Raw genomic sequence first — 26,076 nt, 5'->3', positions numbered from 1 at the left:
GCTGAAACCTGGATGATAAACCAAGGAACGAAAAGTTCTTCTGTCCTTTCTATTAACTACACTATTATGATTGAATTTTAAGCTTATTAGAAGCAGGTTCCGCTATTTCAGTGCAATAAATGCTTTTCATTTTCGATTTCAGAATAAAAATCAGGATGACCAATCTATTGCGCAGGAGAAGTTATTAGAATGATTTCACTTCGAAATGGGCGAAAATATCTGCACGGCGCAGATTAAAATTAATCGGTGAAGAAAACGAAGATGCCGCGGCGTGTCGAATGAAAATGAAAGAAAATGAATTTTTATTTGTAGTTTATTTAGCACAGACAAGGAGAGAAATGTACAATTGTTTCGTGATAATGTCTCTTATTAGTTGAAAGAGATTCAGTTATCCATGTATCAATTCTCTACTGTCTCAGTTATGTAATTACAAAATAAGCAACGGTACCCTTCAATTTCGCAGTTGCGTTCGGGGACGAATTCTTTGTCTATTCCATTGGATTTCATAATGTTTATTTCACCCTTTGTGGGGATCTTACGACATAAATCGTTCAAACATCTTGTATGTGTTTTTTTATATCGAAGACCACAAGAGTTACATAGCTGATCTTGCTTTCTTGGCGACCACGATGGCCTCCAACAGGGCGAATCACTCGAATGACACGACACGCACACTCTTGTGGTGTGACGAGTGGGTGATGAGCCACTGGACCTTCTACTTCCCTTTTTCGTTATGCTTGAATTTGATGATCTTCGAGGGCTTTGAGGGGGAGAGTCGAGAGCAAATCTATGATAATTGGGTGACCTTGGGCTTGGAGTGTATGCCTTGGGACGCACAGGTGAGGATGATCTTGATCTCATCTTGCCACTTTTCGTCGGTGTGGAGGGAGATGGAGATGAAGATGCAGAGACAGAACTGTAACTAGCGTTGTCGAGTTTCATCACCAATTGTCTTGCAGTGTTACCGAAAACATTTGATGCTTGCTTTGAGATTTTGTTCTTAGATGGTTTCCTTACATTAGATTTGGAATTGTTCGATAGAATGTCTCTATTCGCAAGCAATTTTTTTATTTGCAAAGCTTTGAAACTGTTCGTCTTTTTGTGACTGGCATTTGGCATGGGAAATGAATTTCCACGTAATTGTCTTTGATGTTTAACTTCTTGAACCAATTTTTCACTAATAATTGGATTGAATATTGAATCGTTATTGCTGGATTTCCCCTCAAAAAAAGAGGCCTCTACTCCTCTAAGCGTCGTGCGCTCCATGGTTCTATTGGTTGGTGGACTCATCGGCGGTGTGACGGGAGGAGTAATACTCCATGCATTGTTGGAAAGATCTTTAAATTGATCTTTAGCTTCTAGAATCGAAGGAATTAGTTTGGTACGATCAAATGATTCCTTAGACGGGGAATGGAACTTGGACGACCTAGTCGATTCCAATTCCTTGCCGTAATTGAAACTATCATTATTTTGATTATTAGTTAAGTTGGGTATACTTAATGGCTTGAAATGAGCCACTTCTTCGCGTATTTTAACATAGTCTTGATAGTTTGTATCCTTACACCAATGGGTAAGATCAGTTTTCCAATTAGATGTACGTTTTGATGTATCAGGGAAGCGTGCTGCGTTTTCTTGTAAAAGAGGACTGGGTAATAATTGCAGATGCCTTAGTGATGGTAGGCTTTGTTGTGGGCGCTCCGGTCTCTTAGATAAAGAGACGGACGATAGCCTGTCTAACAATGGTAGTCGAGGTTGTGAATTAGAGGAAAAACCTAAGCCAGACCCATAGTTCAATGGATTTGTAAAACTAATCTGAGATAAGCTTGCCTTGTTGAATTCTGGTGAATTGCCTGGTGTTAATGAGGAAATTGGATTGTAATCCATATGATGTGGCGATGCTGGTGCAGTATTTGATTTTTTTCCAAGTATTTCGTTAGCCAAAGATATTGGGGAAAGAATTGGCGACACATTGAGCGAATGAAACGAATACTTCCTAGGACTTGCTGAATTTATATTGTTATCGGTTGTGATATTGTTCCTGCTGATATTACTGGATAAATTGGAAAATGAAGGCAATAAAAGATTGTCATAATAGGAGCTATTTGCATGAGAATCCGGACCAGCAGATAATGCATGCAGTGGTGTTTTGATGTATAAGCTTGACATTTTTTTGCTTTTCCCGTTATGAGAAATGTTTTTTTTAGACTGAAAATAAAAGAATGGATAGTATTAAAATAGTAATGAACGTAATAAGGATAGGACAGGAGCGATAGGAAAAGATAGAATTTTGGAGCTTTTTTTCCCTCTTTTTTTGAGCAGGAGCCAATAGTAGTCGGAAAGATGAGTGTATAGATTTTTCGTATTTTATTTCGAGTAAAAATATCACGCTCTTAGGTTCAATAAAAGAATATACTATTTCTTCAAAATGCTTCTCTAATCTATTTTTTTATTTTCCTTAATAACTGAAATATTATTTTTTGATGTAAAATGAGTGAACAAGAATAAAGGATTTTTGGTATGTTTGCAAGTTCTGTGGAGTTCCATGTATAAGGTATACATATTAGAAAAGCTTTACGATTATATACTAACATCATGTACAAAACAGTTTAATAATGATCTGTATTGCTGGCTCAATCCACGTAAGGAAAATGATCAGCCCAATCCTCAAAAATAAAATGGCCCTTCCAAAATTAGAGACATATCGTAGAAATCAGACGCACGCTTGGCGTCAATATCCTAAAACGGAAAACTAATCAGTTAGATGTGTCTTTTTTAGGTAAAAAAAGGCAACCAACTTTTTGCTGGCTAGCGATGCGACAATAAACGCGCGCAGCGAATAAAAATAAGATGGCGGAGGAGCAGAGACTTCTTTTCTTAGAAGAGGTTTTGTTACCGTATGGGGGTATGATGGTTAGATGGCTGAATAAAAACGTTAATTAAAGGAATACAGAAGAGGAAGCGCCCCGATTTCTTTTCTGTTCCACATGAAAGCAGCCGGTTGGGTGGTAGATCTCTAATGACATCCAAACTACAAAACCGAGATTGGACATATAGCACACTCTGCATTTCTACTTTCCTTTCTCCCTACAGTTTGCTCGATCTGAACCGATGCTTCTTTGATTGGACAAGATGATAGACCATGACTCCCTGTATGTATTGCAGAGATTGCCACTACTAACCAAGAAAAGTTGAACGTGTCGTACGTATAAAACGATTTATGCTTAGGCTTTACTGAAAAAAAAAAAGTAAAAAGAGGATGCGCAAACGCATAGAGCAAGTAACTAACCTGTTTTTATAGTATATACTTGGCCCCACCAGGCTGATCGTCAGGCAAAACGCCAAACTAATAACAGTAATAACAGAAATATGAACACCAATAGTAATACTATGGTAATGAATGACGCAAATCAAGCACAAATAACGGCCACATTTACGAAGAAGATATTAGCGCATTTGGATGATCCGGACTCCAACAAATTGGCCCAATTCGTACAGCTTTTTAATCCAAACAACTGCAGAATAATATTTAATGCTACCCCCTTCGCGCAAGCAACAGTTTTTCTGCAAATGTGGCAAAACCAGGTCGTACAAACACAACATGCCCTAACAGGAGTAGACTATCACGCTATTCCGGGATCCGGCACGTTGATATGCAACGTCAATTGCAAAGTCAGATTCGACGAAAGCGGCAGAGACAAGATGGGGCAAGACGCGACTGTTCCCATTCAACCAAATAACACTGGGAACAGAAATCGACCCAACGATATGAACAAGCCAAGACCTCTATGGGGTCCATATTTTGGCATTTCCCTGCAGCTGATCATCGACGACCGCATATTTAGAAATGATTTTAATGGTGTAATATCGGGGTTTAACTATAACATGGTTTACAAACCCGAGGATTCTCTGCTAAAAATTTAGTGGGAAGATTCCGCTCTACCAGGGAAAAACAAAATTATATAGAAAAGAAGGTAAGTAATAAGTAATACGAAAAAACCCAAAAAAAAAATTCAAATACCCCAACCCTGTGCCCTTTCTATTTTTATGGTTGAAAAGGTTACAGAGGATCCTCTGGAGCGGTGACAACAGTTGACGCAATCATGGTCCCTGGCGGTCCCTAAGGATATCTCGGAGGAACCGAGGCACGGAAACGGCTGCACGGGTACGCCAGATAAGGATAATTCAGCCGTCACGCATGAACAGAAGGATGAGCATTTGCTCACCTTCCTGGACTTAACTTGCGTGAATGAAAAGAAGAACACCAATGTTAGAGTAGGGCTTCGCACCAAACTTTAATCAAGAAATCTGAGGAGAAATGATTCTAAGTCTAGCCACGAAAACTGCAAAGCGCACCAAAAGTAAGAAACGACAAAGTTTTTCTAGCATTTTTTTGTTTCATCAAGAGAAGAAACACGATTTATATAACTGTTACCGCTAAAACCTACATCTAAACTTTTTAATATCTGAAAGCGCTAGTCGTGTGTACCCCCCTCAACTGATCAACTGGTCAACGAGCTTTACTTGTGGAAGTTCATGGCAAACGCTCCTTGGCTTTTGCCTAGTCTTGTTCTATGGCACATTTTTCTGTTGAGTTACACCCCGCGTGCTAAAAAAGGGGTGAACCATCAGAAAGCTTATTACTGAGTTTTGCGGAGCATCGCTCGGAGCGGCGGAATTGAATCGAACCGCCGTGCTATTACCGAACAAAAAAATTCGAAAGCATAAACTCAGTAGTGAAAAACTTGAGAATTTTCAGATGAGTGGCGACTTTCCAGTCCTTGCGGTTTTGTCACCTTAGTCAGCTAGTAAGGAGGCCGTGTGGGTTAGAGTGGCTACAATCCTCAAAGGGCACTTCTAGAACCCACGGTGAATTTTTTTTGGCATGATAAATCGGTAGAATCGGTGAAGTAATTACCCAAAAAAGGATCGGGATTGTGTTTCTCGTAATTCCGTATTATTGCCGATGGCATCGACTACTTCTTTTTTCAGAAACCCCAACAAGGGTCTATTGTAATTGTATATAAACCTTTTTGTAATGGATATATACATGTGGTACTATTTCTCCTCATCCTGCTCCATCGAAAATCCTCATACGAAGAGTTAGGAAAGCAAAGAAAACAACAAAAACATGAGGATCGAAAAGCACCGTACCCCCCTGTCGAAGGGAATTATTTGGACGATATTGTCTGTGTGCCTTTTATTCATGTTCACCACACTGATATTGGTTATTGTAGCCACTGCTGGCTCCACCGCCAACTACAAACCCTTAACGAATATATACATCGGTGAAGCCGATATCAAACACATCAATGTAAGCAAGGTGATCCCGCAGATAGGCCCTATTTTGACAATATTAGGGTCCGCTTTGACGGCTCCGAACAGCTCCTTGGATGATATTTTTGGCGCCATGAAAAATATTGCTGATACTCCCGCGCTGACGCCGCTATTGACGCTTTTGTCTAATGCTGACAACACCACAGTAACCATCGAATCATTGACCGAATTGGCTCCCTTAGCGATCAGCGGCAATCCTGCTTCTAGCACGAGGCAGTTGACAGAGATTAATGGGCTGCTGAAGTATTCAGACAACGCAACTGAAACACTAGATGGCCTCTCAAGGTTAGTTTCTGCTTCGCTGTCTTCCGCAAGCTCTAACTCTTCCAGTGACTCAACTACTTTGGTTCTGGACTTATTAAAAGACTCCGATAACCCACAGAATTCCACAGATGCATTGCTAACTCTGAATAATCTGACAATGTCAGAAAAGGCGCAATTGTTACCGGTATTCAGGCTATTCGCTTTCTCCACGAACCAAACAGCTACAATGACGGCTCTGGCGACCTTGATGAACACTACTATTTCATCTTCTTTAGCCCAAACACTATTAACTCAGTTACAAAACACAATTTCAAACGGAGGTTCCCTAAATAACACGTTTAGTACTTTGCAACCACTAGTGCCGCAGGCAAGCGCCCCCGCATTTGATGCAGTGGAATTGCTGCTAAACCAGACCACCTCTACAAATCAGACATTGAGCACTCTATCTGATTTGCTGGAACAAAACCTCACTCAGTCATCATCTGCAAAAAAGGCGTTTGCTGCCTTAACCCAATTGATGGAAAATTCGGACAACTCGACAATGGTTGTCACTTCGGTCCAATCTCTAGCTGCGGTGACAAATACAACTCAATCTACTCAACAGCTAATTGGATTAGATGATGTGATAAGCTCCTCGAGTAACACCAACGAAACTTTGTCCATCTTGTCCGAATTACAATCGGGCCTATCCGGTAATTCAAGCTCCGTACAGTACATTCCATATCTCTTCAGTCTTTTAGGGGCATCCACTGATCCTAAAACAACATTTTCATCTTTAGTGACGCTGACTTCCTGGGCTCAAGAAAACCCTCAGACCTTCTTGCCCATTTTAGATATATTAGCGGATGCCAAATCCGTCCAACCGATTTCCGCAGAAGAATTGAACGCCATGACGCCGAATATACTAGAGTATCTGAAAATTCCGATTTACTATCGCTTATCCATTTTCACGCTATGCCATGCTAACCTGGAAAACAAGATCCTAGATTGTAACTCCCCACATGCTGTACAAAACTTGGATTTTAGATCGATTATTTATGACGCATTAGTCACATCAGACTTCCAACCATATCTGAACGCCCTGAATATTAGCGCCAACGATCTTTACCTAGAAGGGAAACTTTTACACAGAGAGCACCAATATGTGCCAGCAGTGAGGTCTGTTTTGGCTTTGAACCTCTTAGCGATCATCTTTTCCTTCTTTACCATGATTTTTATTATATTACTGTACTTTAACAGATATATGTTCAAACAACCATTATGGCTCATTGCCCTAGCTCTACACGTTTGCGTTGGTGTAGCCACTGTATTGGCAGCCATTATCATATCCGTTATGATTGCCATTATAAAGAGCGGTACGGCAGATGATAAATATGGTGTTGTGTTTAAAGCCGGTCCCGCCTATACAGGGCTGATATGGACAGCATTTGCGTTGTCTTTTATCGCCACAGGATTGATAATTTATACGTGGTGGAGGAACAGACGGAGTGGTCGTTACATGTCCGGATCTGTGACGAATAGGAAAGGCGAAATTTACACGTATGGGGATGGTTCTGCCATTTCTGCAGACCGTTTCGGCGACCATAACTTGGGTGATGATGATGATGCTGATTTCGAAAAACAGGTGAATCGTAATGAAATAACCGCTATCGACAACAGTAGTTCTGCCAATAATACAGATGTCACAGGTAGTACGAGTAATAGAACAGAGCTAAGTCACCCCGACGTGACACCAAAAGATTCAAATGGACCTGTTAACAATAATGCACATTTGGTAGCATAATTTTTTTCTTTTTCGTAAATGCTCTATCACTTTTTTTCAATTGTACCAAACCATTTACAGCGTTATCTTAATCTCTTATATTGAATTATAGTACATACCACACCATCATCCTTATTTAATAGCTTTATTTAAATTTCAAAACAAAAATTAATAATAATTTGGTAATTATTCATATTTTTGGAATATATGCAATTAATGTTCTTTCGTCTTTGATGTATATTCCTTCGGCGTTAATTACAACTATCACCGTAAAGTTTTTACCACCCTCCGAAAGATTAAGGGCGGCAATGAAATGTGGAGTAAAGTGAATGTTAGATGATGATATTGATGGCTTTGCTCGATCAAAGATAATATTATATTTAAGTATCATCTTGTCCTCAATCCGGTACAAAACAAACGTCTTCAACATTGTTATCTGTATTTTGTTCGTCTTGAATATGGAAAAGACTCAAAAGGGATAATAATACAATTAAAAGTTACCGAAGAAAGATTTTATAATGATCTCAACAGCTTCTGCATTTTATCAGAAGCATAGAGTAAATTTACTGCGTTCTTCATACATAATATTGTTGCTAGCCACGCTTTACAATTCAAATTCCAGTTCTAGTAACAACAAAACTGATAAGAAGGATTCTGAGTCAACGGTTTTAGAAAATAAGAAAATTGAAGAGGGAAAAGAAACCGCAGTAGATAGAGAGGAAGATGAAAGTAGCAAAGAAGAGTTAACGATAGTCTCCAAACATAGCACAGATTCAGAAGATGGTGCAATAATAATTGATAAAGAAAGCAAGACTAATCATAAGGGGGGAGAGCGAAAAGGAAAGGTAGATTTTTTGTTCAAACTTTTGCTTCATGATAAGAAGTGCCTCATTTTATTTATTACACAGGCTATTCTTCTGAACATCAGAACATTGCTGTCTCTTCGTGTGGCTACTTTAGATGGTCAATTAGTGTCCACACTAGTAAGAGCTCAATACGCAAACTTCACAAAGATATTGTTGGGGAAATGGATGATCCTTGGAATTCCCGCCAGTTTTATTAATTCACTGATCAGTTACACGACAAAACTTTGTGCTGTCACTATTAATAGGAAAGTTTCAGACTTTCTACTCTCAAAGTATCTATCTAATCACCATACTTTCTATTCCGTAGCTTCTGCTGAATCTGTTTCAGAAATTCAGGATAATTTGACAAAAGATATTTACACATTTTCAATGAACTCGTCATTATTACTGAATCAGCTATTAAAGCCAATGCTGGATTTGATCCTCTGTTCATTCAAATTATTAACCTCAAACACTAGTGTTATGGGTGAAGGAACTTTGGCACTGGGCTTAATTGTCTACGCCTCCAATTCATTACTAAAATTGATTCAACCGAATTTCACTAGGTTAACTATGGCAAGCGCATCTTTGGAAAGTTGGTTCAGATCTTTACACTCGAATCTACATTCAAGCAATGAAGAAATTGCACTGCTAAGAGGGCAAAAGAGGGAACTAGAAAACGTTGATTATTCATTTTACCGTTTGGTGCTATTTTTAAACAGAGAAATAAAGGCAAGAGCTATTTATGATGTTGCTACTGCATTTGTCATTAAATATACTTGGGGCGCAGCTGGCTTGGTACTATGCTCGATTCCAATATTTTTCAAAAACAAACCTAGTGAAGACACCTTACAGCTTAAGGAACCCGGGAATGATATGACGGCTGATTTCATCACAAATAGAAGATTATTAGTCACTGCATCTAGCTCTATCGGAAGATTTGTGGAACTGAAGAGAAATATACAACAATTACGCGGTATCAGATTGAGATTGAACAAGTTCAATGATTTGTTGGATGCTAATAAAGGTGATGACGAAAAAGAACCAAGAGATGAAAGGTGTATAGTGGAATATGATGATTCAAGGATAAAGTTTGAAAATATTCCTTTAATAACACCTGCCAATCAAGTTCTAGTACCGGAGCTAAGTTTTGATCTGAAGCATGGAAATCATCTACTAATTATTGGGCCCAACGGTTGCGGTAAATCTTCATTATTTCGTATTCTAGGCGGGCTTTGGCCGATAAGGGCGACTCCCAATAAAAATCATCAATCCAAGTTAATAATGCCGCGTAGAACTGTGGATAGAGATTGCGCAATATTTTATTTACCCCAAAGGCCGTATATGGGCAATAGGTCGACATTCAGGGAACAGATTATTTATCCAGACAGTATTGAACAATTCAAAGAAAGATATCACAATGATTATGATCTAGGCGATGCAGATTTAATAAAAATTCTGCAATTATTAGATTTGGAGGATTTAGTCACTGAAAATATGTCACTTCTGCTGGCGCAAAGGACTTCCAAAAATGATTCACAGCAGTTGTCGACGGAAGACAATCAGTCACCATGCGCCATTAAAGTTCGTGATGCATTCAGTATAGTAAGAAATTGGTCCGAAGAATTAACAATTGGTGTCCAACAAAGGTTAGCTATGGCAAGGATGTACTATCATAAACCCAAGTTTGCTGTGCTCGACGAATGTACATCTGCAGTAGCCCCAGAAATGGAACAAAGGATGTACGAAAATGCGCAAAATTTTGGTATCTCGTTAATATCAGTTTGCCACAGGACAAGTTTATGGCATTTTCATAACTATCTGTTAAAATTTGATGGTAAAGGCGGATACCAATTTGGACCGTTTAACCCGAAGGAAAGGTTATGTAATGAAGAAAAACTTCTTGAACTAAATGCCATCTTGGATCAACAGGTGCCACTTTGGGAGCGGAAGTTGAAAGATCTGACAATTGCTAAAGAATCCAACATCATTCGTAAATCAGAAACTAACCTGAATCTTTTTGAAAAGATCGAAGATCCAAAAACGTCCAAATCTAATGCATTGTTTAATGCAAATAAAGGGCAGCGAATCACATCACCTACAGGGCAGGAGACTAGTAAGAGATTACCACTATTTTCCCAACCATCTAGTTCAGCATCATCAAATTTACTAAGAAACAATAAAAGCTTGAACAAAAAAGTTAAAACAAAAAAGGAAGAAGGAAAGGAGAGGTAACATACATAGCCAAAGGAGGATCCAAATCATGTATAAATTGGATAAATAAATTGTTTTATAATAATTTAATATCTTGAGAAAGCGCTCATATTTACGGTTGATTGCTCAATTCCATGTACCGGATCCAACTGTACTGGCTTCCTCAGCCTCCGGTACCAACCTTTTTTTGTATAAATACGTAAAAATACAAAAGTCTGAACTATTTTTCCCTTTTTATGCAAATAAACACTTTCCTATATATAATTTTACTTTTGAATATTCATGTCACGACCCACTGCCTGAGAACTTTCCATTTTTTATAAAGTGAACCAAGTTTTATAGTTATCTTGAATCAGGTGAAGTTGAATGTGTTAAGATGGATGATTGATTGTTCATTACTGATGATGGAGAAGTTATACTGGCGACGTTACTTGAGGATGCATTATTATTAGAAACTTCTGTTGTGGACGAAATTATACGCGGCAAGGAATCAATTTCTTGAACGATGAATTCTCTTTCATCAAGAAAAGTAGAATCCTGAGAATCTAAACCGAAAGTTTTAAAATACGTCAATAGTTTATCTCTGTTTTTAACAAGAATGTCAAAAACAGGTTTTGACTTCCTTGGGTTTGCTACCATCACCTTGAATACGTTGAAAGCTTCAAGTTGTAAGTTTTTAGATTTGTCAGTCATTAAAGTCATTATGAGCTTTAAGTTTTCTGGGGAGTTGATATATATATTCATCAACGCGTTGTTAGATCTTATCACAATTAATGAGGCCAACAGTTTAGTGCTCTGCCTTTTCGTTACGTAGCTTCCATGAGCCATTAACTTGTTAATACATTTAATGAATCTTATGATATTAATCTCATTACTGAAGAATTCCTTAGACACTAATTTAGGATGTGCAGTAAATGCGGCACTTAATATTTGTAAAGATTCCGTACTGATTTCGAAATTACCCAGTTTCGCAAACTCAAAGAATTTCCATAGTTGAGGGTCCTTTAATATAATCCTACAAAGTTGTTCGTATTTGATACATTCAATAATCATATTCCCTACCGTTAAAAAGATATCTTGGCAACCCTTTTGTTGTAGAGCAACTTCCGCAGTCCTCAACATTAAAGATATGGTCTTTGGTTGCGAGACTAAATAATCTACTGTGACGAATTTATTATCCTTAGAGTATCCAAGGCATATAGAGAATATAAGCATGCATTCTCTCCTTGCTTCGAATTCCAAATCCACAAAATGAAGTAGCAGTTCATAGAACACGTCGGCACGATGCATGGCAGTATAAAGCTCGTCAATGGCTTCCGGAGTTGGGTGAGGATCCGTATCACCGACAATAAAATGTTTAGTGCCAATTAGATATTTTGTGCACTCTTCTTGTACCTTTCGTTTGTTATCCTGAGTCAGCGAGGGTGAGCTGAATTTATTTAGTTGTTCGATGATCAACCTGGCATAATCGGAAGGGGTCTTGGGGTTTTTCTTCCACCAAAATGCCATGTCCAAGTCTTGATTTTTGTATTTCTTAAACATTTGTCTTCGATTTGCGGATAATTTATACTGGGGATTACGTGCAATAAGCCTCTTACGGATAACACGTATTCTTTGGCTTAACTACTCCGAGATTAAATCGTATTGTTAAAACAAGAAGCTATCAACGCCTGTAAATATTGTGTCAGTGCCACTTTTGAAACAATTCTGAGACCACTTTTTATTTTTATTTTTCCAAGAGTGCAATCAGCGGGTTTCCTCCTTATTTGCGTTTGGAGCAATCTTCCCTTTTTCGAACACAAAATCCAAAATTTGGAGCAATTGGCTCTTCAAAATCAACGGTACATGCTCCTTATATTGGTAATAAATAATTCATATCCAGCCTCCTCTTATGGCTGCATAATGGAAAGGATCAACGCTTGCAACACAAAAATAAATTAAAAAAAAAAATTACTGAAGGATGCGAGGTTCGAACTCGCGCGGACAACCGTCCAACAGATCTTAAGTCTGCCGCCTTAGACCACTCGGCCAACCCTCCATACAAATTTTACTTACTGGAAACTCCCGAAGTGTTGTCAACACGTTTTAGGATATGAACTTATCCAATAAACCAATATCACAGTTTAACTTTATTGGAATAGGAATCAAAGATGGTCTGTCTCCTAGCATTAGTATTGCTGGTAATTATCATATACGGTGTAAGAAGATAGTATGATGATTGAGAGATAGTCATCGGGTTTAACGGAAGCTGATATGTAAGGATTGATAATGCAGTGGGATAGTGAATAACAACACATAAAACAAAGAAGAAGTAATAATCTTAATTTATATAACTATTGATCCCCCTTTGTGCATTGCCATATTTTTGAGGAAAATCTCTGGTATTCTGTATGTCTGATATCAAAGCTATTAATAACAATGGAATCCCAAAAATTATCAAAGTACACCCCGCAGTTATTACATGAGATCAGCTTCCATCTTGGTATATCTCGTCGCTGACATATATGCTCTCTCTCATCTCTATGTTGTATCATTGCTTTCTTATTGTTTGTTACATATACATATATATATGTATATATCATCAGCACTCTAACTGGGCGAGTGTGCGTTCCTTCCTTAAAAAACAATATCGCGTATTATTCTTCTTTTCTTAAAAATATTGGCATACCATAAATGAATGAAGTGTCCCCTAGTCTTACACATCGTATTGCAATGTCAGACTCTTGGCCACTTCTGTGGTTTCGATAGCATTCTTAAACTCCTCGAAACTTAAACGTCCGTCGCCGTCGCTATCGTTTTCCACTATCGTCCTATCTACTATCTGTTGCAGCTGTTCATCGTCCAGATTAGAACCTACCATAATCTTCAACACGATGAACAACTCACCATTGGATATGAAACCGTCCTTGTCAATGTCGTAGATTTTGAAGGCGAATCTTAACTTTTCGTCCTTGGACCCACGCCCACTGAAAATGGATAATCCTGTGATGAACTCTTGAAAATCCACGTCCCCACTATTATCAGCATCGAAAACCTCCATTATACGTCCAGCAAGAGGGTTTGACGAAACGCCAGGAATGCTCATAAATTCATTTTTATCAATAGACCCTGAGCTATCTCTATCTAATTTCATGAATCTCTTCCTTAACCTTTCAATTTCATCTCTATCAACTGTTCAAAGTGTCAGTGTTAGTAAAATCGGTTAATTTCCCCTTTCTTTCTTTTCCTCACTCCGAAGTGTACATACAATTTGTATCTTCTAAAAGACCATCCACAATTTTGGAAGGAGCAGCACCCATTTTAAGAAATAAAAATGCTTCTATGGATTCTGATCACCATTGAGTTACCAAGTTTTAGCTACTAGATGTTCCGTGTAAACCACACCAGCACAAAGCACCTTTATTGCATTCCGCTAAAAAAGAAACTAGTGATTTTTAAGATGATACCCGGCCTTCCACGCGGTCACTTCGCACGGAATGTATATCCCATTTTGGCGGCTAATTTCCAAGGCTTCCATATAAAGAGTTAATTGTTTTATTATTAAATAGTTTATTAGTTAAAATCTTGGATTTAAATAGAGAAGTCGAGGGAAACAAATTATAAGAGTCATTTGTTTTCCTTTTTCATAGCGTCTTCGCGATCAAATCCATAACCACGTGCGACACCGGAAATACCTTCTTCGATATCCGCTCCAGTATTATCAACCTCAGTAGAGTCGAAATCGCTTCCTAGACCTTTCCACGAACGATTCTGCAGTGCTGATGCTGAAGTGGATACAGTACCTTTAATGACGGCACCTGAGGCGGTATGTCTTGTAGTCAGTTGTTTGGAATCGTCGTCGTCGGCCGCCTCTAACTCCAGGTGCGTTAGCGCTCGCAGTGGTCTTGATGTGCTAGTATATCTTCCCCTAACTACATCAAACTCCGGTTCATCGGAAGTTGTGCTGGCAGAGATGGTATCTTGTCCGCCCAAATTCTGCTCGATTTCATCAATGGCGTCTCTGAAGTCCACAACCCATTTCCCGGTCCATGTGACCTCTTCGCTCAAGGCCAAGTTTAATTCATAAGGTGTAATAATGGGCTTGTAAAACTCGTTGAATTGATCAACGATGATACCGCTTTGGCTACAACCGAGAATGCACCAAATATCAATATCTTCAAAGTTTGCTAGCTTGGCCACATTTGGCTTTCCGACAACAAATAAATAGTGTTTTTTCTCACGAGTTTTGATAAGCTTGACCAGCTCGTTGATAGTTTCTCTTGTATTACGTAGCGACAGCGTGTTGACCAGAATACCTATACATCCCGCTGTTCTTGCCACATGCATGTACTTGTAACGCCTCATTAGAGAGGGAAATGGCCCCGTTACCATGCCAGGTAAAGCCGGATCGAAAATATGAACAGATTGAAACACAGTAGACAAATACAGTAATCTCGGATCCTGTGGGGTGGTCAAATGGAAAAGATGATAGTCCTCGGGCGAGATGTTGTCTGCTTTGTCGTGCTGACCAAACAGCACGCTATTTTTTTCGAACACACCCACCTGGTCTACGTCTTCGGGAACGTGAAAGGTGTCAAGTATGGTTACGAATTTTTCTTCTACCGCAGAGGTGTTCACTTGGGAATATATGATATTTGTGTAGTGCAGGTCGCCCTTCAAAATATTGTACAGCTGTGACAAATGCTTAGAGAAGGGTGCGTTTGCCATCAAACAAATTTTGGAGGATAAGTCTGGGAATGCCCTCTGAAAGTTCTCCACCACCAGTGCCAAATCCAAAAATGGAGTTCCGAATGAGTAAACCACGGGCAAGTTTTGGATGGCGTTCAAACATGCGTCACCAAAATGTACCACGACTTCTGCATGTACGTGTTCAGCAGCGACCTCGTCTACACAGCATGCACTGTACGCTGTGTCAGCTAAAACCCAAAACTTTATCTTCCCATGGGGAAATTTCGATTGCAGCAGCCTTACTATCAACGAGGAGTCCTTGATTAAATCGTCAGGAAACTGCAAGGTCACGTTTTGGTACTCCGGGTGCTGTTCCAGATAACCCACGAGAGGCTCGACATTGTAATAAGCCGAGATAAGTTGCATAAGCTCATCGCTATTATAACATGGCCCCAAGTATGAAGACCTGTCAATTTCATGTGTCTCCACCTTCTGAAACGCCACGTCCGACTGAGTAGTCGATAAGGCCGGTGCAACTTCCATTTTTCAACCTTTGCACGATCTTTCAACGCTGCCACTTAGAAATCCATCACTAATCATCTTAACTCTTTTACCTTTGAACTAGTCTTTTTTCTTCTTGTTGCGATGAGCTTCTCACTGAAAAAAAAAAAAGTAAAGAAAAAAGAAGCACCAAGTACATATAAAAGGACAGATTTAACCAAATGGCATACTTAAAAAGACATTCTGAAGTCTACCATAGCATTAAAACTATCAGACTGATCCTGTAGATGTCTTATATGTATTATTCTTTTCACACATACACTCCGAAGAGACTCCATGGAGTTTTATCAGAGTCACGTGACATATATCACTGTTGACGGAATACAGATTATTTGTCAATTGCTTCTTTCTTCGCCCCTTCGAACGGGTTCTGAGTAAAAGAGAAAGGTGGTGATGACGAAGCAAAAGGAAGAATAGTCACACTTGCAGTGTAATTAGTACAAACAACACAACTAACTCAATACAGCACCTTCCTTGCCATGTTTAGATCCGTTTGCCGCATTTCTTCCCGCGTGGCACCTTCTGCGTACCGCACTATAATGGGCCGTTCCGTTATGTCCAACACCATACTCGCACAAAGATTTTATTCTGCAAACTTGAGCAAAGATCAGGTTTCTCAAAGGGTCATTGATGTTATCAAGGCGTTTGATAAGAACTCTCCCAACATTGCCAACAAGCAAATCTCCAGCGATACCCAATTTCACAAGGATTTGGGGTTGGACTCCTTGGACACTGTCGAGCTGCTCGTAGCTATTGAAGAAGAATTTGATATTGAAATCCCTGACAAAGTGGCTGATGAGTTGAGAAGTGTTGGTGAAACGGTCGATTATATCGCTTCCAATCCCGACGCAAACTAAGTGTCCGTCCCCGCTCTATTATATTGTATCGTGTCACCCCCATGTCATATTATATTCGTATGTATATAAATAGATCGATTGACCCGTATATATATATATCTATATAACCAGCCCTGTTAATACTATACTTTACTCTCTCCTCCCTTTTTCTCGTTGTTTGTTATTTTGGCCCCGAATTATTATATATTAAGGTACTGTTGAAAAATAAAACATGTATAACCTTTTGAATGAAAATAGCAAGAAGTCGGAAGAAATCTAGCACCACATAGCCATCATTATGGATAAGAATTCAGTTAACAAAGATAGTGAAGAAAAAGACGAAAGACACAAGATTGAGGTTGTAGACGATACAAATCCTGACTTCATCACTGCAGATTCGGAACTGACACAAGATCTGCCTGATGATGTAGAGGTTATTGACTTGGTCCATCTAAAAATCAAATCGTTAGAAGATTTGAACCTTTATAGGTTCAAGAATTTGAAACAATTATGTCTCAGACAGAACCTGATCGAAAGCATAAGCGAAGTGGAAGTTTTACCCCATGACAAGATTGTTGACCTTGATTTTTACGATAACAAAATTAAACATATCTCCTCTAATGTTAATAAGCTCACCAAATTAACGTCTCTAGACCTGTCGTTTAACAAGATCAAGCACATCAAAAATCTAGAAAATTTGACTGATCTGGAGAATTTATACTTCGTGCAGAACAGCATTTCCAAAATTGAAAATCTGTCCACTTTGAAATCACTGAAAAACTTAGAATTAGGTGGTAATAAGGTTCATTCTATTGAACCCGATTCCTTCGAAGGTCTGTCAAACTTGGAAGAAATTTGGTTGGGTAAAAATTCCATACCAAGACTTATTAACTTACATCCTTTAAAGAATTTGAAGATATTGTCCATCCAATCTAATAAATTAAAAAAAATTGAAAATCTAGAAGAGTTGACCAATCTTGAAGAGCTCTATCTGTCACATAATTTCATCACCAAGATTGAAGGTCTAGAGAAAAACCTAAAACTAACTACTTTGGACGTGACCTCCAACAAAATTACCTCCCTGGAAAACTTGAACCACCTGTCAAATTTAACTGACATATGGGCCTCCTTTAACAAGATAGATCAATCCTTTGAGAGCTTGGGTGAAAACCTGTCCGCCCTATCACGCTTGGAGACCATTTATCTGGAGGGAAACCCTATTCAACTGGAAAATAAGACTTCGTATAGAAGAAAACTGACTATGAACTTACCTCCATCCCTACAGAAGATTGATGCGACATATATAAGAGGCTGATCTTGATCAAGAAATGATTTTTTTTTTATATACACACACAAACATATATATATATATATATATATAATGTAGGATTTTGATCCTTTTAAAAAAAACTGAATAATCCATCTAGTTAAAGTTCGCCCTTAAAAACCTCGAGCATGAAAAAAAGAAGAGCTGCTGAACTACATAAAGAAAAACATATGCAATAGCTAAGGGCACGTCCTTCTGTCTCGCAATATGAAAATACAACTTGTAAGATGGCATTGTTCTCGCAATGCTCTTTGGAATCGTGCTTTCTACTCTACGAGAAAGGCCACTAAGAACGCTTCGTCGGCGACTCCAGCTACTATGACATCCATGGTATCTCAGAGGCAAGATCTTTTCATGACAGATCCACTATCTCCTGGATCCATGTTCTTTCTTCCAAATGGTGCTAAGATTTTCAACAAATTGATAGAGTTTATGAAGTTACAACAAAAGTTCAAATTTGGTTTTAATGAAGTTGTGACGCCTTTGATTTACAAAAAGACTCTTTGGGAAAAGTCTGGTCACTGGGAAAATTATGCTGATGACATGTTTAAGGTGGAAACTACGGATGAAGAAAAGGAGGAATACGGTTTAAAACCGATGAATTGCCCAGGCCATTGTCTGATCTTCGGTAAAAAGGATAGATCGTATAACGAACTTCCCCTACGCTTCTCTGATTTTTCACCACTACATAGAAATGAAGCTTCTGGTGCACTGTCGGGATTGACTAGACTAAGGAAGTTCCATCAAGACGATGGTCATATCTTTTGCACTCCTTCCCAAGTGAAATCAGAAATTTTCAACTCTTTAAAATTAATCGACATAGTTTACAACAAAATTTTCCCCTTTGTTAAAGGAGGTTCTGGAGCAGAGAGCAATTATTTTATAAACTTTTCTACAAGACCGGATCACTTCATTGGAGACCTCAAAGTTTGGAATCATGCTGAGCAAGTACTCAAGGAAATCTTGGAAGAATCAGGCAAACCGTGGAAACTGAACCCTGGTGATGGTGCGTTCTATGGTCCAAAGTTGGATATAATGGTTACGGACCATTTACGCAAAACTCATCAAGTCGCTACTATTCAGTTGGACTTTCAGCTACCTGAGAGGTTCGATTTGAAATTCAAGGATCAAGACAACTCGTACAAGAGGCCAATTATGATTCATAGAGCTACTTTTGGTTCTATCGAAAGATTTATGGCTTTACTGATAGATTCTAATGAGGGCCGTTGGCCGTTTTGGTTGAATCCTTACCAAGCTGTAATTATTCCCGTCAATACGAAAAATGTGCAACAGCTAGACATGTGCACTGCCTTGCAGAAAAAACTACGTAATGAACTGGAAGCCGACGACATGGAACCAGTTCCTTTAAATGATTGGCATTTCAATGTTGATCTCGACATAAGAAACGAACCCGTAGGGTATAGGATCAAGTCGGCCATTTTGAAAAACTATTCCTATTTAATTATCGTGGGTGATGAGGAAGTACAGTTACAGAAATACAACATTCGAGAACGTGATAATAGAAAGAGTTTCGAGAAACTTACAATGTCTCAAATTTGGGAAAAATTTATTGAGCTGGAAAAAAACTACAAGTAACTTAAAATATATGACAAACTTGCCCTGTAAATAAAAGGATACGATTTGATGTATAGCTGGATTCATACAGAGACTAGACTCATCCGCCCCACAGATGCATTAATTCATGTATATTTCACATATTATACCATATGTAGTCATTAAACTAAGATAATATTACTGTATTTACATGTATCATCCTTTATACTTTTATACTTTTTACGTTCGGGAGATTTTCAGGAGATTTTAAGGTTTGGATTCCTCATTCAATGGTTCTTTTTTCACATCTGATTGCTCTGCTTTTTTCGCAGCATTTTCCTTTGCGCTTGAAACATTTGGCGCTGATTCTATTGTGTTGACCTTTACTTTGTCTTGAGGTTCCTCATCATCAGATGTTTCCTTTAGTTGTTCTGCATAATGCTCGGGGTATTTTCTGAAACAGTCTTGCATATGTTGAAACTTTTCAACACAGTCGATACCTTTTGGTTCAGCTTCAGAATAGACGAAGCAAGAAAATGCAGATTTGAACTCTTCACCACAGGGTCCATGGGCCATACCTCCCAAGCAAGGACAGTCCCAATTTATCTCACCAGTGTCTGGGTTATAAGCACCTTCGTGTTGAACCTCTTCTTCAGTAGGACCCATTTGCTTTTCCTCTTGTTTTCTTAGTTCTTCTTTCTCTTCATCGCTAGATTCAGATTGCTTAGCTGAATTTTCCGAGTCACTTACAGTTTTTTTTGAGGATTCTTCTTCTCCATTATTATCTTCAGTAGTTGTCTTGTCATCAGATTGTCCCTGTTGCGATTTTTCATCATCTGAATGTTCTGGATCTTTTTTTTCAGAAGATCCAGCATTGTTGTCTAGTGTTTTGTCACTAGTATTTTCTTCCGAGTTCTCAGAACTTATGTTTTCATCCTTTTGATTGTTAGCGGTGGCATTGTCTTCATTGGATTGCTCATCATCTTTGGTTGATACCTTTGATTCATCAGTATCTTTATCTTCGGAAGACTTGTTGTCTTCTTCTGCTAGAACAACCAATTCACCATCTTCAGCTACTTTTGAAGCACCAATTTTATCACCCCCTAATTGAGGGCCAGCTTCAGTTTCATCGTTTTTGCTGTCGTTGTCATCTCCATTTTCATCGCTTTTGCTGTTGTTGTCATCTTCATTTTCTGGTGATTGCTCACCACCACTGGAAAGCTCTTCCTCTGCGGTTTTATCGGATTCTACCTTCCTTGAGGCGAAAAGAGGCTTCCTATTAGGAGCAATAAAATATAAAGCACCAGCCATAGAAAGAATCCCCATTATAAAGCCCGCTGTTTTTTCCTGATTGGAGTTCCTACCGAACTGAGGGGAGGACGCCATGAGACGTCTTGTTTGGTGTCGGCATAACCCCCTTGCCACTTGAATTGACGGCCTGTTTCTGCACGCATTCCTGACGACTAAGTTGCGAAGCATTTTACTGATAATATACACTCTTTGGATCGAGCCTACTTCCAGTTGGTAATTGGTGTTCCACAATTTCAGCATTATATGTTTTTAAACCAAAATTCGGCTCCTTTTCCCTTTTTTTCTTATTGGGTGGCGTGCCGTACAGAACGATTGGCTTGGTGTGAAATCAAGAGCAAGCACAATAGATATCAACATGAACAATATACAAAAGTCTCTGGCACAGTTTGACTGCGTTAGACCAGGCTAGGGCATTTCTGAAGCTTTACGTATCACTAGAGAAGTTATTTTGGCAATGAGAATCTACTACATCGGTGTATTTCGCTCTGGAGGAGAAAAGGCTCTAGAGTTGAGTGAAGTTAAAGACTTGTCACAATTTGGTTTCTTTGAAAGGTCTAGTGTTGGCCAGTTTATGACTTTTTTTGCTGAAACGGTCGCTTCTAGAACTGGTGCAGGACAAAGACAAAGTATAGAAGAAGGCAACTATATTGGCCACGTTTATGCCAGGAGTGAGGGCATATGTGGTGTTTTGATCACCGACAAAGAATATCCTGTCAGACCAGCATACACACTATTAAACAAAATATTGGATGAATATTTAGTCGCACATCCTAAGGAAGAGTGGGCAGATGTGACTGAGACCAATGATGCATTGAAAATGAAGCAACTGGACACTTACATTAGCAAATATCAAGATCCTTCACAGGCTGACGCTATCATGAAAGTTCAACAAGAACTGGATGAGACGAAAATCGTTTTGCACAAAACGATTGAGAATGTTTTACAAAGAGGTGAAAAGTTGGATAATTTGGTGGACAAATCGGAGTCATTAACGGCAAGTTCCAAAATGTTTTATAAGCAAGCTAAAAAATCCAATTCGTGTTGCATCATCATGTAGATGCATCCACACACTATTTTCAGCATAGTGTGGCTTTTCATCTGCTTTATGTAATTTAGAAAGCCAATGACAGCAGCAAGGGAAACAAAAATCTTTTAAATCAAATTAATTGTTTAAATAATATACTATGTAAGCATCGATTCTCCTAACTATTATAACCAAAGGTTGATTTGAAGCCATTGGCATTGTATTAGAATTGATTTGTTTCTTCAGTGTAAAAAAGTTAAAAATAAGCGACCCCAGTGAGGGTTGAACTCACGATCTTGCGATTAACAGTCGCACGCCTTAACCAACTTGGCCATGGAGTCTAATTGCTATATTTTTCTTTTGAAAACAAGATATATAAATAATGCTTGAGCTGGAGCATTTACGTTGTAAATGTATAATTAGTGTAAGAAACCGCTGGGCCCTATTTGTTGATGAAGTATTTACTTAAATGTAACAGAATATACTGGAAGTCCCCCCTCGGGCACATGGAAATTCACTAAAAGGAATTGGTAATGCATATGATATTACTACCGTTTCTCATTTCACTTTATATGCTTTCAGTGATTGTGTTACTACGTGACAGTTCTTACAATTCAGCGCCGTTACTCTCTATGAGTGCTCTCATTATTTATATCATATTCTTACACTTCATACAATTATATATACTCGTACCATGGATATTAGAGGATAGTTGGTTTTTGTTTAAACTAATTCTATGTAACCTCGATGGCATGAGTCCATAATACTGTACTGGCGTATGCCCTTGTTTGTGGTCTTTGTGCAACCATTTCAGGCTTTCTTATTTGCACAGGGCAGTTGCGACCCTGATAAAAAAAAATGGCTGATCAATCGGCGTGGACAAAAAAAAACATCGATTTCTATATTCATGGTAATCTGTCGAATTCTCCAACCAAGTTAGCTGGACTTTATTGTCTTATATCCGATTACTATCGCGATTTATTCTTGTGCGTAGCCGCAATTATAAAGGTCCGGAATATCTCTCCGACTATTGTCATCGTCGAATTTCTTCTGGAAGGGACGGCAGTAACAAGAAACACCTGAGGAACTGCTCTTTCAAATGACGACGACCAAGAGGTTGAAGTTTGAGAATCTGAGAATCCAATTCTCCAATGCCATAGTAGGAAACTTTTTAAGGTTACCGCATTCAATTATAAACGTGTTAGAGTCAACCAACTACGCTATCCAGGAATTCGGTATAGCAGTCCATTCTCATAATTCAGATATACCTATTGTTCATCTTGGATGGGATGGCCATGATTCTGGATCGAGTGAGAATGTTGTTCTTATCAATCCTGTTTTGGCCACAGTATATGATTTAAATCAAAAGTCTCCATTGGTGGACTTATACATCCAGCGATATGACCACACACACCTGGCTACGGAGGTGTATGTCACGCCAGAAACGAGTGATGATTGGGAAATTATCGATGCCAATGCGATGAGGTTCCAAAATGGTGAGATTTTGCACCAAACCCGTATAGTTACCCCAGGTGAGACTTTGATTTGTTATTTGGAAGGAATTGTTACAAAGTTCAAAATTGACAGGGTGGAGCCATCAATGAAGTCTGCGAGGATCACAGATGGTTCCTTGGTTGTTGTGGCACCAAAAGTCAATAAAACACGTTTGGTGAAGGCTGAGTATGGTCATAGTAATAAGACAATACTAAAAAATGGGGCTATCCAACTTTTAAAGAAGGTAATATTGAGGAGTACTGTGTGCAAAATGGACTTCCCTAAAGATAACCTTTTTGTCGTATATATCAGTGACGGGGCACAATTGCCTTCTCAGAAGGGCTACGCTTCTATCGTAAAATGTAGCTTAAGGCAGTCCAAGAAAAGCGATTCAGATAATAAATCAGTTGGTATCCCTTCGAAGAAGATTGGGGTTTTTATAAAATGTGATAGTCAGATACCCGAAAATCACATTGCATTAAGCTCTCATCTTTGGGATGCATTCTTTACGCACCCAATGAACGGAGCAAAAATCAAACTAGAGTTTCTACAAATGAATCAAGCAAATATAATATCCGGAAGAAATGCAACAGTCAATATCAAATATTTTGGCAAGGACGTTCCTACCAAGAGTGGGGATCAGTATTCTAAGTTGTTGGGCGGGAGCTTATTGACCAATAACTTAATACTTCCAACAGAGCAAATTATAATCGAAATAAAAAAAGGTGAATCCGAGCAGCAGTTGTGTAATTTGAATGAAATTTCCAATGAATCCGTTCAATGGAAAGTAACCCAAATGGGTAAAGAAGAAGTTAAAGATATTATCGAAAGGCATTTGCCTAAACATTACCACGTCAAAGAAACTGGCGAAGTTTCGCGCACTAGTAAAGATGAAGATGATTTCATTACGGTAAATAGTATCAAGAAAGAAATGGTCAATTATTTGACATCGCCTATTATTGCCACACCAGCTATTATATTAGATGGTAAGCAAGGGATCGGTAAAACAAGGTTATTAAAAGAGCTTATAAATGAAGTGGAAAAAGATCATCACATCTTCGTTAAATATGCGGATTGTGAAACATTGCACGAGACATCAAATTTAGATAAAACCCAAAAATTAATTATGGAATGGTGTTCTTTTTGTTATTGGTATGGTCCTTCTTTGATTGTGTTGGATAACGTTGAGGCTCTATTTGGAAAACCTCAAGCCAATGACGGAGATCCTTCTAATAATGGCCAATGGGATAATGCAAGCAAACTTTTGAATTTTTTCATCAATCAGGTGACAAAGATATTTAACAAGGATAATAAACGAATCAGAGTTTTATTTTCAGGCAAGCAGAAAACTCAAATTAATCCGCTATTGTTTGATAAGCATTTTGTTTCAGAGACGTGGTCTTTGAGAGCACCTGACAAACATGCAAGAGCGAAGTTACTGGAGTATTTTTTCTCGAAAAACCAGATCATGAAACTAAATCGAGATTTGCAATTCAGTGATTTGTCGTTGGAGACAGAAGGATTTTCGCCACTAGATTTGGAAATATTCACAGAAAAGATTTTCTACGACTTGCAGTTGGAAAGAGATTGTGATAATGTTGTAACAAGGGAACTTTTTTCGAAGTCGCTTAGTGCGTTTACACCATCTGCGTTGCGTGGAGTAAAGCTAACAAAAGAAACGAACATCAAATGGGGGGATATTGGTGCTTTAGCAAATGCCAAAGATGTCCTTCTAGAAACCTTAGAGTGGCCCACAAAATATGAGCCTATTTTCGTTAATTGTCCCCTAAGATTGAGATCAGGAATCTTGCTTTACGGTTATCCTGGTTGTGGTAAAACGCTTCTGGCGAGCGCCGTGGCACAACAATGTGGGTTAAACTTTATCTCCGTTAAGGGACCAGAGATTTTAAACAAGTTTATAGGTGCCAGCGAACAAAACATAAGAGAATTGTTTGAAAGGGCACAGTCCGTCAAACCCTGTATTCTATTTTTTGACGAGTTCGATTCTATTGCGCCAAAGAGAGGGCATGACTCCACTGGTGTCACAGACCGTGTAGTCAATCAATTATTGACCCAAATGGATGGTGCCGAGGGCCTTGATGGTGTATATATACTAGCAGCTACAAGTAGACCTGATTTGATTGATAGCGCATTGTTAAGACCGGGAAGATTAGACAAAAGTGTGATCTGTAATATACCGACTGAATCAGAGAGGTTAGATATCTTGCAAGCTATCGTCAATTCAAAAGACAAGGATACGGGACAAAAAAAATTTGCATTGGAGAAAAATGCAGACTTGAAGTTGATCGCTGAAAAGACAGCTGGTTTTTCGGGTGCTGATTTACAGGGGCTCTGCTACAATGCTTATTTGAAATCTGTACATAGGTGGCTGTCTGCTGCAGACCAATCGGAAGTGGTACCCGGCAATGATAATATAGAATACTTCAGTATCAATGAGCACGGGCGTAGAGAAGAAAATAGACTACGGCTAAAGACTCTATTGCAGCAAGATGTGGTGCACGAGACAAAGACAAGCACTTCAGCTGCTTCTGAGCTGACAGCTGTGGTCACAATAAACGATTTATTGGAAGCCTGTCAAGAGACAAAACCTAGTATTTCAACAAGTGAGTTGGTCAAATTAAGGGGGATTTACGATAGGTTCCAGAAGGATAGGAACGGTGAGATGCCCAATGGTGAGAATTCCATCGACATTGGTAGCCGACTCTCCCTTATGTGAAAAGGAAGAAGAAAAGAACAAAGCGCGTTTCCCTTTAAAGGGCAAAAAATGCGGCGCACGTTGCTTATTACGTGACATGACCCTATTGTATTGTGCGAGCACGCAGGACGGGAAAAATATTGGTGAAATTACATAACGCATTTTT

General features: G+C 38.8%; 13 protein-coding genes and 2 non-coding genes across 15 annotated transcripts, besides 3 other annotated features; 8 read left to right on the top strand and 7 right to left on the bottom strand.

Annotated features, from left to right (window-relative positions):
- Positions 1–399: 399 nt before the first annotated feature.
- ASH1 (DNA-binding transcription repressor ASH1) lies at positions 400–2,166 on the bottom strand (the record flags this gene model as incomplete). The annotated part of the gene is made up of 1 exon (NM_001179751.1): positions 400–2,166. One exon carries the CDS (start codon positions 2,164–2,166, stop codon positions 400–402), a length of 1,767 nt encoding a protein of 588 aa, NP_012736.1.
- A 1,200-nt stretch (positions 2,167–3,366) lies between these two features.
- On the top strand, positions 3,367–3,921 carry MTR2 (Mtr2p; the record flags this gene model as incomplete). Its single annotated transcript, NM_001179752.1, has 1 exon — positions 3,367–3,921. The coding sequence occupies one exon, from the start codon at positions 3,367–3,369 to the stop codon at positions 3,919–3,921; it is 555 nt and encodes a 184-aa protein (NP_012735.1).
- Positions 3,922–5,128: 1,207 nt separating this feature from the next.
- On the top strand, positions 5,129–7,381 carry FAT3 (Fat3p; the record flags this gene model as incomplete). The annotated part of the gene is made up of 1 exon (NM_001179753.1): positions 5,129–7,381. The coding sequence occupies one exon, from the start codon at positions 5,129–5,131 to the stop codon at positions 7,379–7,381; it is 2,253 nt and encodes a 750-aa protein (NP_012734.1).
- Positions 7,378–7,876: an origin of replication (ARS1104; Putative replication origin; identified in multiple array studies, not yet confirmed by plasmid-based assay).
- A 2-nt stretch (positions 7,877–7,878) lies between these two features.
- PXA2 (ATP-binding cassette long-chain fatty acid transporter PXA2) lies at positions 7,879–10,440 on the top strand (the record flags this gene model as incomplete). Its single annotated transcript, NM_001179754.1, has 1 exon — positions 7,879–10,440. One exon carries the CDS (start codon positions 7,879–7,881, stop codon positions 10,438–10,440), a length of 2,562 nt encoding a protein of 853 aa, NP_012733.1.
- Positions 10,441–10,761: 321 nt separating this feature from the next.
- On the bottom strand, positions 10,762–11,961 carry HYM1 (Hym1p; the record flags this gene model as incomplete). The annotated part of the gene is made up of 1 exon (NM_001179755.1): positions 10,762–11,961. One exon carries the CDS (start codon positions 11,959–11,961, stop codon positions 10,762–10,764), a length of 1,200 nt encoding a protein of 399 aa, NP_012732.1.
- A 412-nt stretch (positions 11,962–12,373) lies between these two features.
- Positions 12,374–12,457, bottom strand: YNCK0004W. The gene has a single exon. It is a non-coding gene; the product is annotated as a tRNA-Leu (tRNA).
- A 92-nt stretch (positions 12,458–12,549) lies between these two features.
- Positions 12,550–12,857: a long terminal repeat (Ty1 LTR).
- Positions 12,858–13,114: 257 nt separating this feature from the next.
- CNB1 (calcineurin regulatory subunit B) lies at positions 13,115–13,718 on the bottom strand (the record flags this gene model as incomplete). The annotated part of the gene is made up of 2 exons (NM_001179756.1): positions 13,115–13,590; positions 13,667–13,718. 2 exons carry the CDS (start codon positions 13,716–13,718, stop codon positions 13,115–13,117), a joined length of 528 nt encoding a protein of 175 aa, NP_012731.1.
- A 307-nt stretch (positions 13,719–14,025) lies between these two features.
- On the bottom strand, positions 14,026–15,630 carry DPH2 (2-(3-amino-3-carboxypropyl)histidine synthase; the record flags this gene model as incomplete). The annotated part of the gene is made up of 1 exon (NM_001179757.1): positions 14,026–15,630. One exon carries the CDS (start codon positions 15,628–15,630, stop codon positions 14,026–14,028), a length of 1,605 nt encoding a protein of 534 aa, NP_012730.1.
- Positions 15,631–16,127: 497 nt separating this feature from the next.
- On the top strand, positions 16,128–16,505 carry ACP1 (acyl carrier protein; the record flags this gene model as incomplete). The annotated part of the gene is made up of 1 exon (NM_001179758.1): positions 16,128–16,505. One exon carries the CDS (start codon positions 16,128–16,130, stop codon positions 16,503–16,505), a length of 378 nt encoding a protein of 125 aa, NP_012729.1.
- Positions 16,506–16,782: 277 nt separating this feature from the next.
- SDS22 (type 1 protein phosphatase-activating protein SDS22) lies at positions 16,783–17,799 on the top strand (the record flags this gene model as incomplete). The annotated part of the gene is made up of 1 exon (NM_001179759.1): positions 16,783–17,799. The coding sequence occupies one exon, from the start codon at positions 16,783–16,785 to the stop codon at positions 17,797–17,799; it is 1,017 nt and encodes a 338-aa protein (NP_012728.1).
- A 219-nt stretch (positions 17,800–18,018) lies between these two features.
- MST1 (threonine--tRNA ligase MST1) lies at positions 18,019–19,407 on the top strand (the record flags this gene model as incomplete). The annotated part of the gene is made up of 1 exon (NM_001179760.1): positions 18,019–19,407. The coding sequence occupies one exon, from the start codon at positions 18,019–18,021 to the stop codon at positions 19,405–19,407; it is 1,389 nt and encodes a 462-aa protein (NP_012727.1).
- A 225-nt stretch (positions 19,408–19,632) lies between these two features.
- Positions 19,633–20,844, bottom strand: MIA40 (Mia40p; the record flags this gene model as incomplete). Its single annotated transcript, NM_001179761.1, has 1 exon — positions 19,633–20,844. One exon carries the CDS (start codon positions 20,842–20,844, stop codon positions 19,633–19,635), a length of 1,212 nt encoding a protein of 403 aa, NP_012726.2.
- Positions 20,845–21,130: 286 nt separating this feature from the next.
- Positions 21,131–21,733, top strand: YKT6 (palmitoyltransferase YKT6; the record flags this gene model as incomplete). Its single annotated transcript, NM_001179762.1, has 1 exon — positions 21,131–21,733. One exon carries the CDS (start codon positions 21,131–21,133, stop codon positions 21,731–21,733), a length of 603 nt encoding a protein of 200 aa, NP_012725.1.
- Positions 21,734–21,967: 234 nt separating this feature from the next.
- On the bottom strand, positions 21,968–22,041 carry YNCK0003W. The gene has a single exon. It is a non-coding gene; the product is annotated as a tRNA-Asn (tRNA).
- Positions 22,042–22,146: 105 nt separating this feature from the next.
- Positions 22,147–22,429: a long terminal repeat (Ty1 LTR).
- A 370-nt stretch (positions 22,430–22,799) lies between these two features.
- Positions 22,800–25,931, top strand: PEX1 (AAA family ATPase peroxin 1; the record flags this gene model as incomplete). Its single annotated transcript, NM_001179763.1, has 1 exon — positions 22,800–25,931. The coding sequence occupies one exon, from the start codon at positions 22,800–22,802 to the stop codon at positions 25,929–25,931; it is 3,132 nt and encodes a 1,043-aa protein (NP_012724.1).
- Positions 25,932–26,076: the final 145 nt, after the last annotated feature.

Source organism: Saccharomyces cerevisiae, chromosome XI (genome assembly GCF_000146045.2).
Source record: "Saccharomyces cerevisiae S288C chromosome XI, complete sequence".
In the NCBI taxonomy this organism is placed as follows: domain Eukaryota; kingdom Fungi; phylum Ascomycota; class Saccharomycetes; order Saccharomycetales; family Saccharomycetaceae; genus Saccharomyces; species Saccharomyces cerevisiae.
Note: the sequence above shows the minus strand (reverse complement) of the source record. Positions and strands in the feature narration are given on the sequence as shown.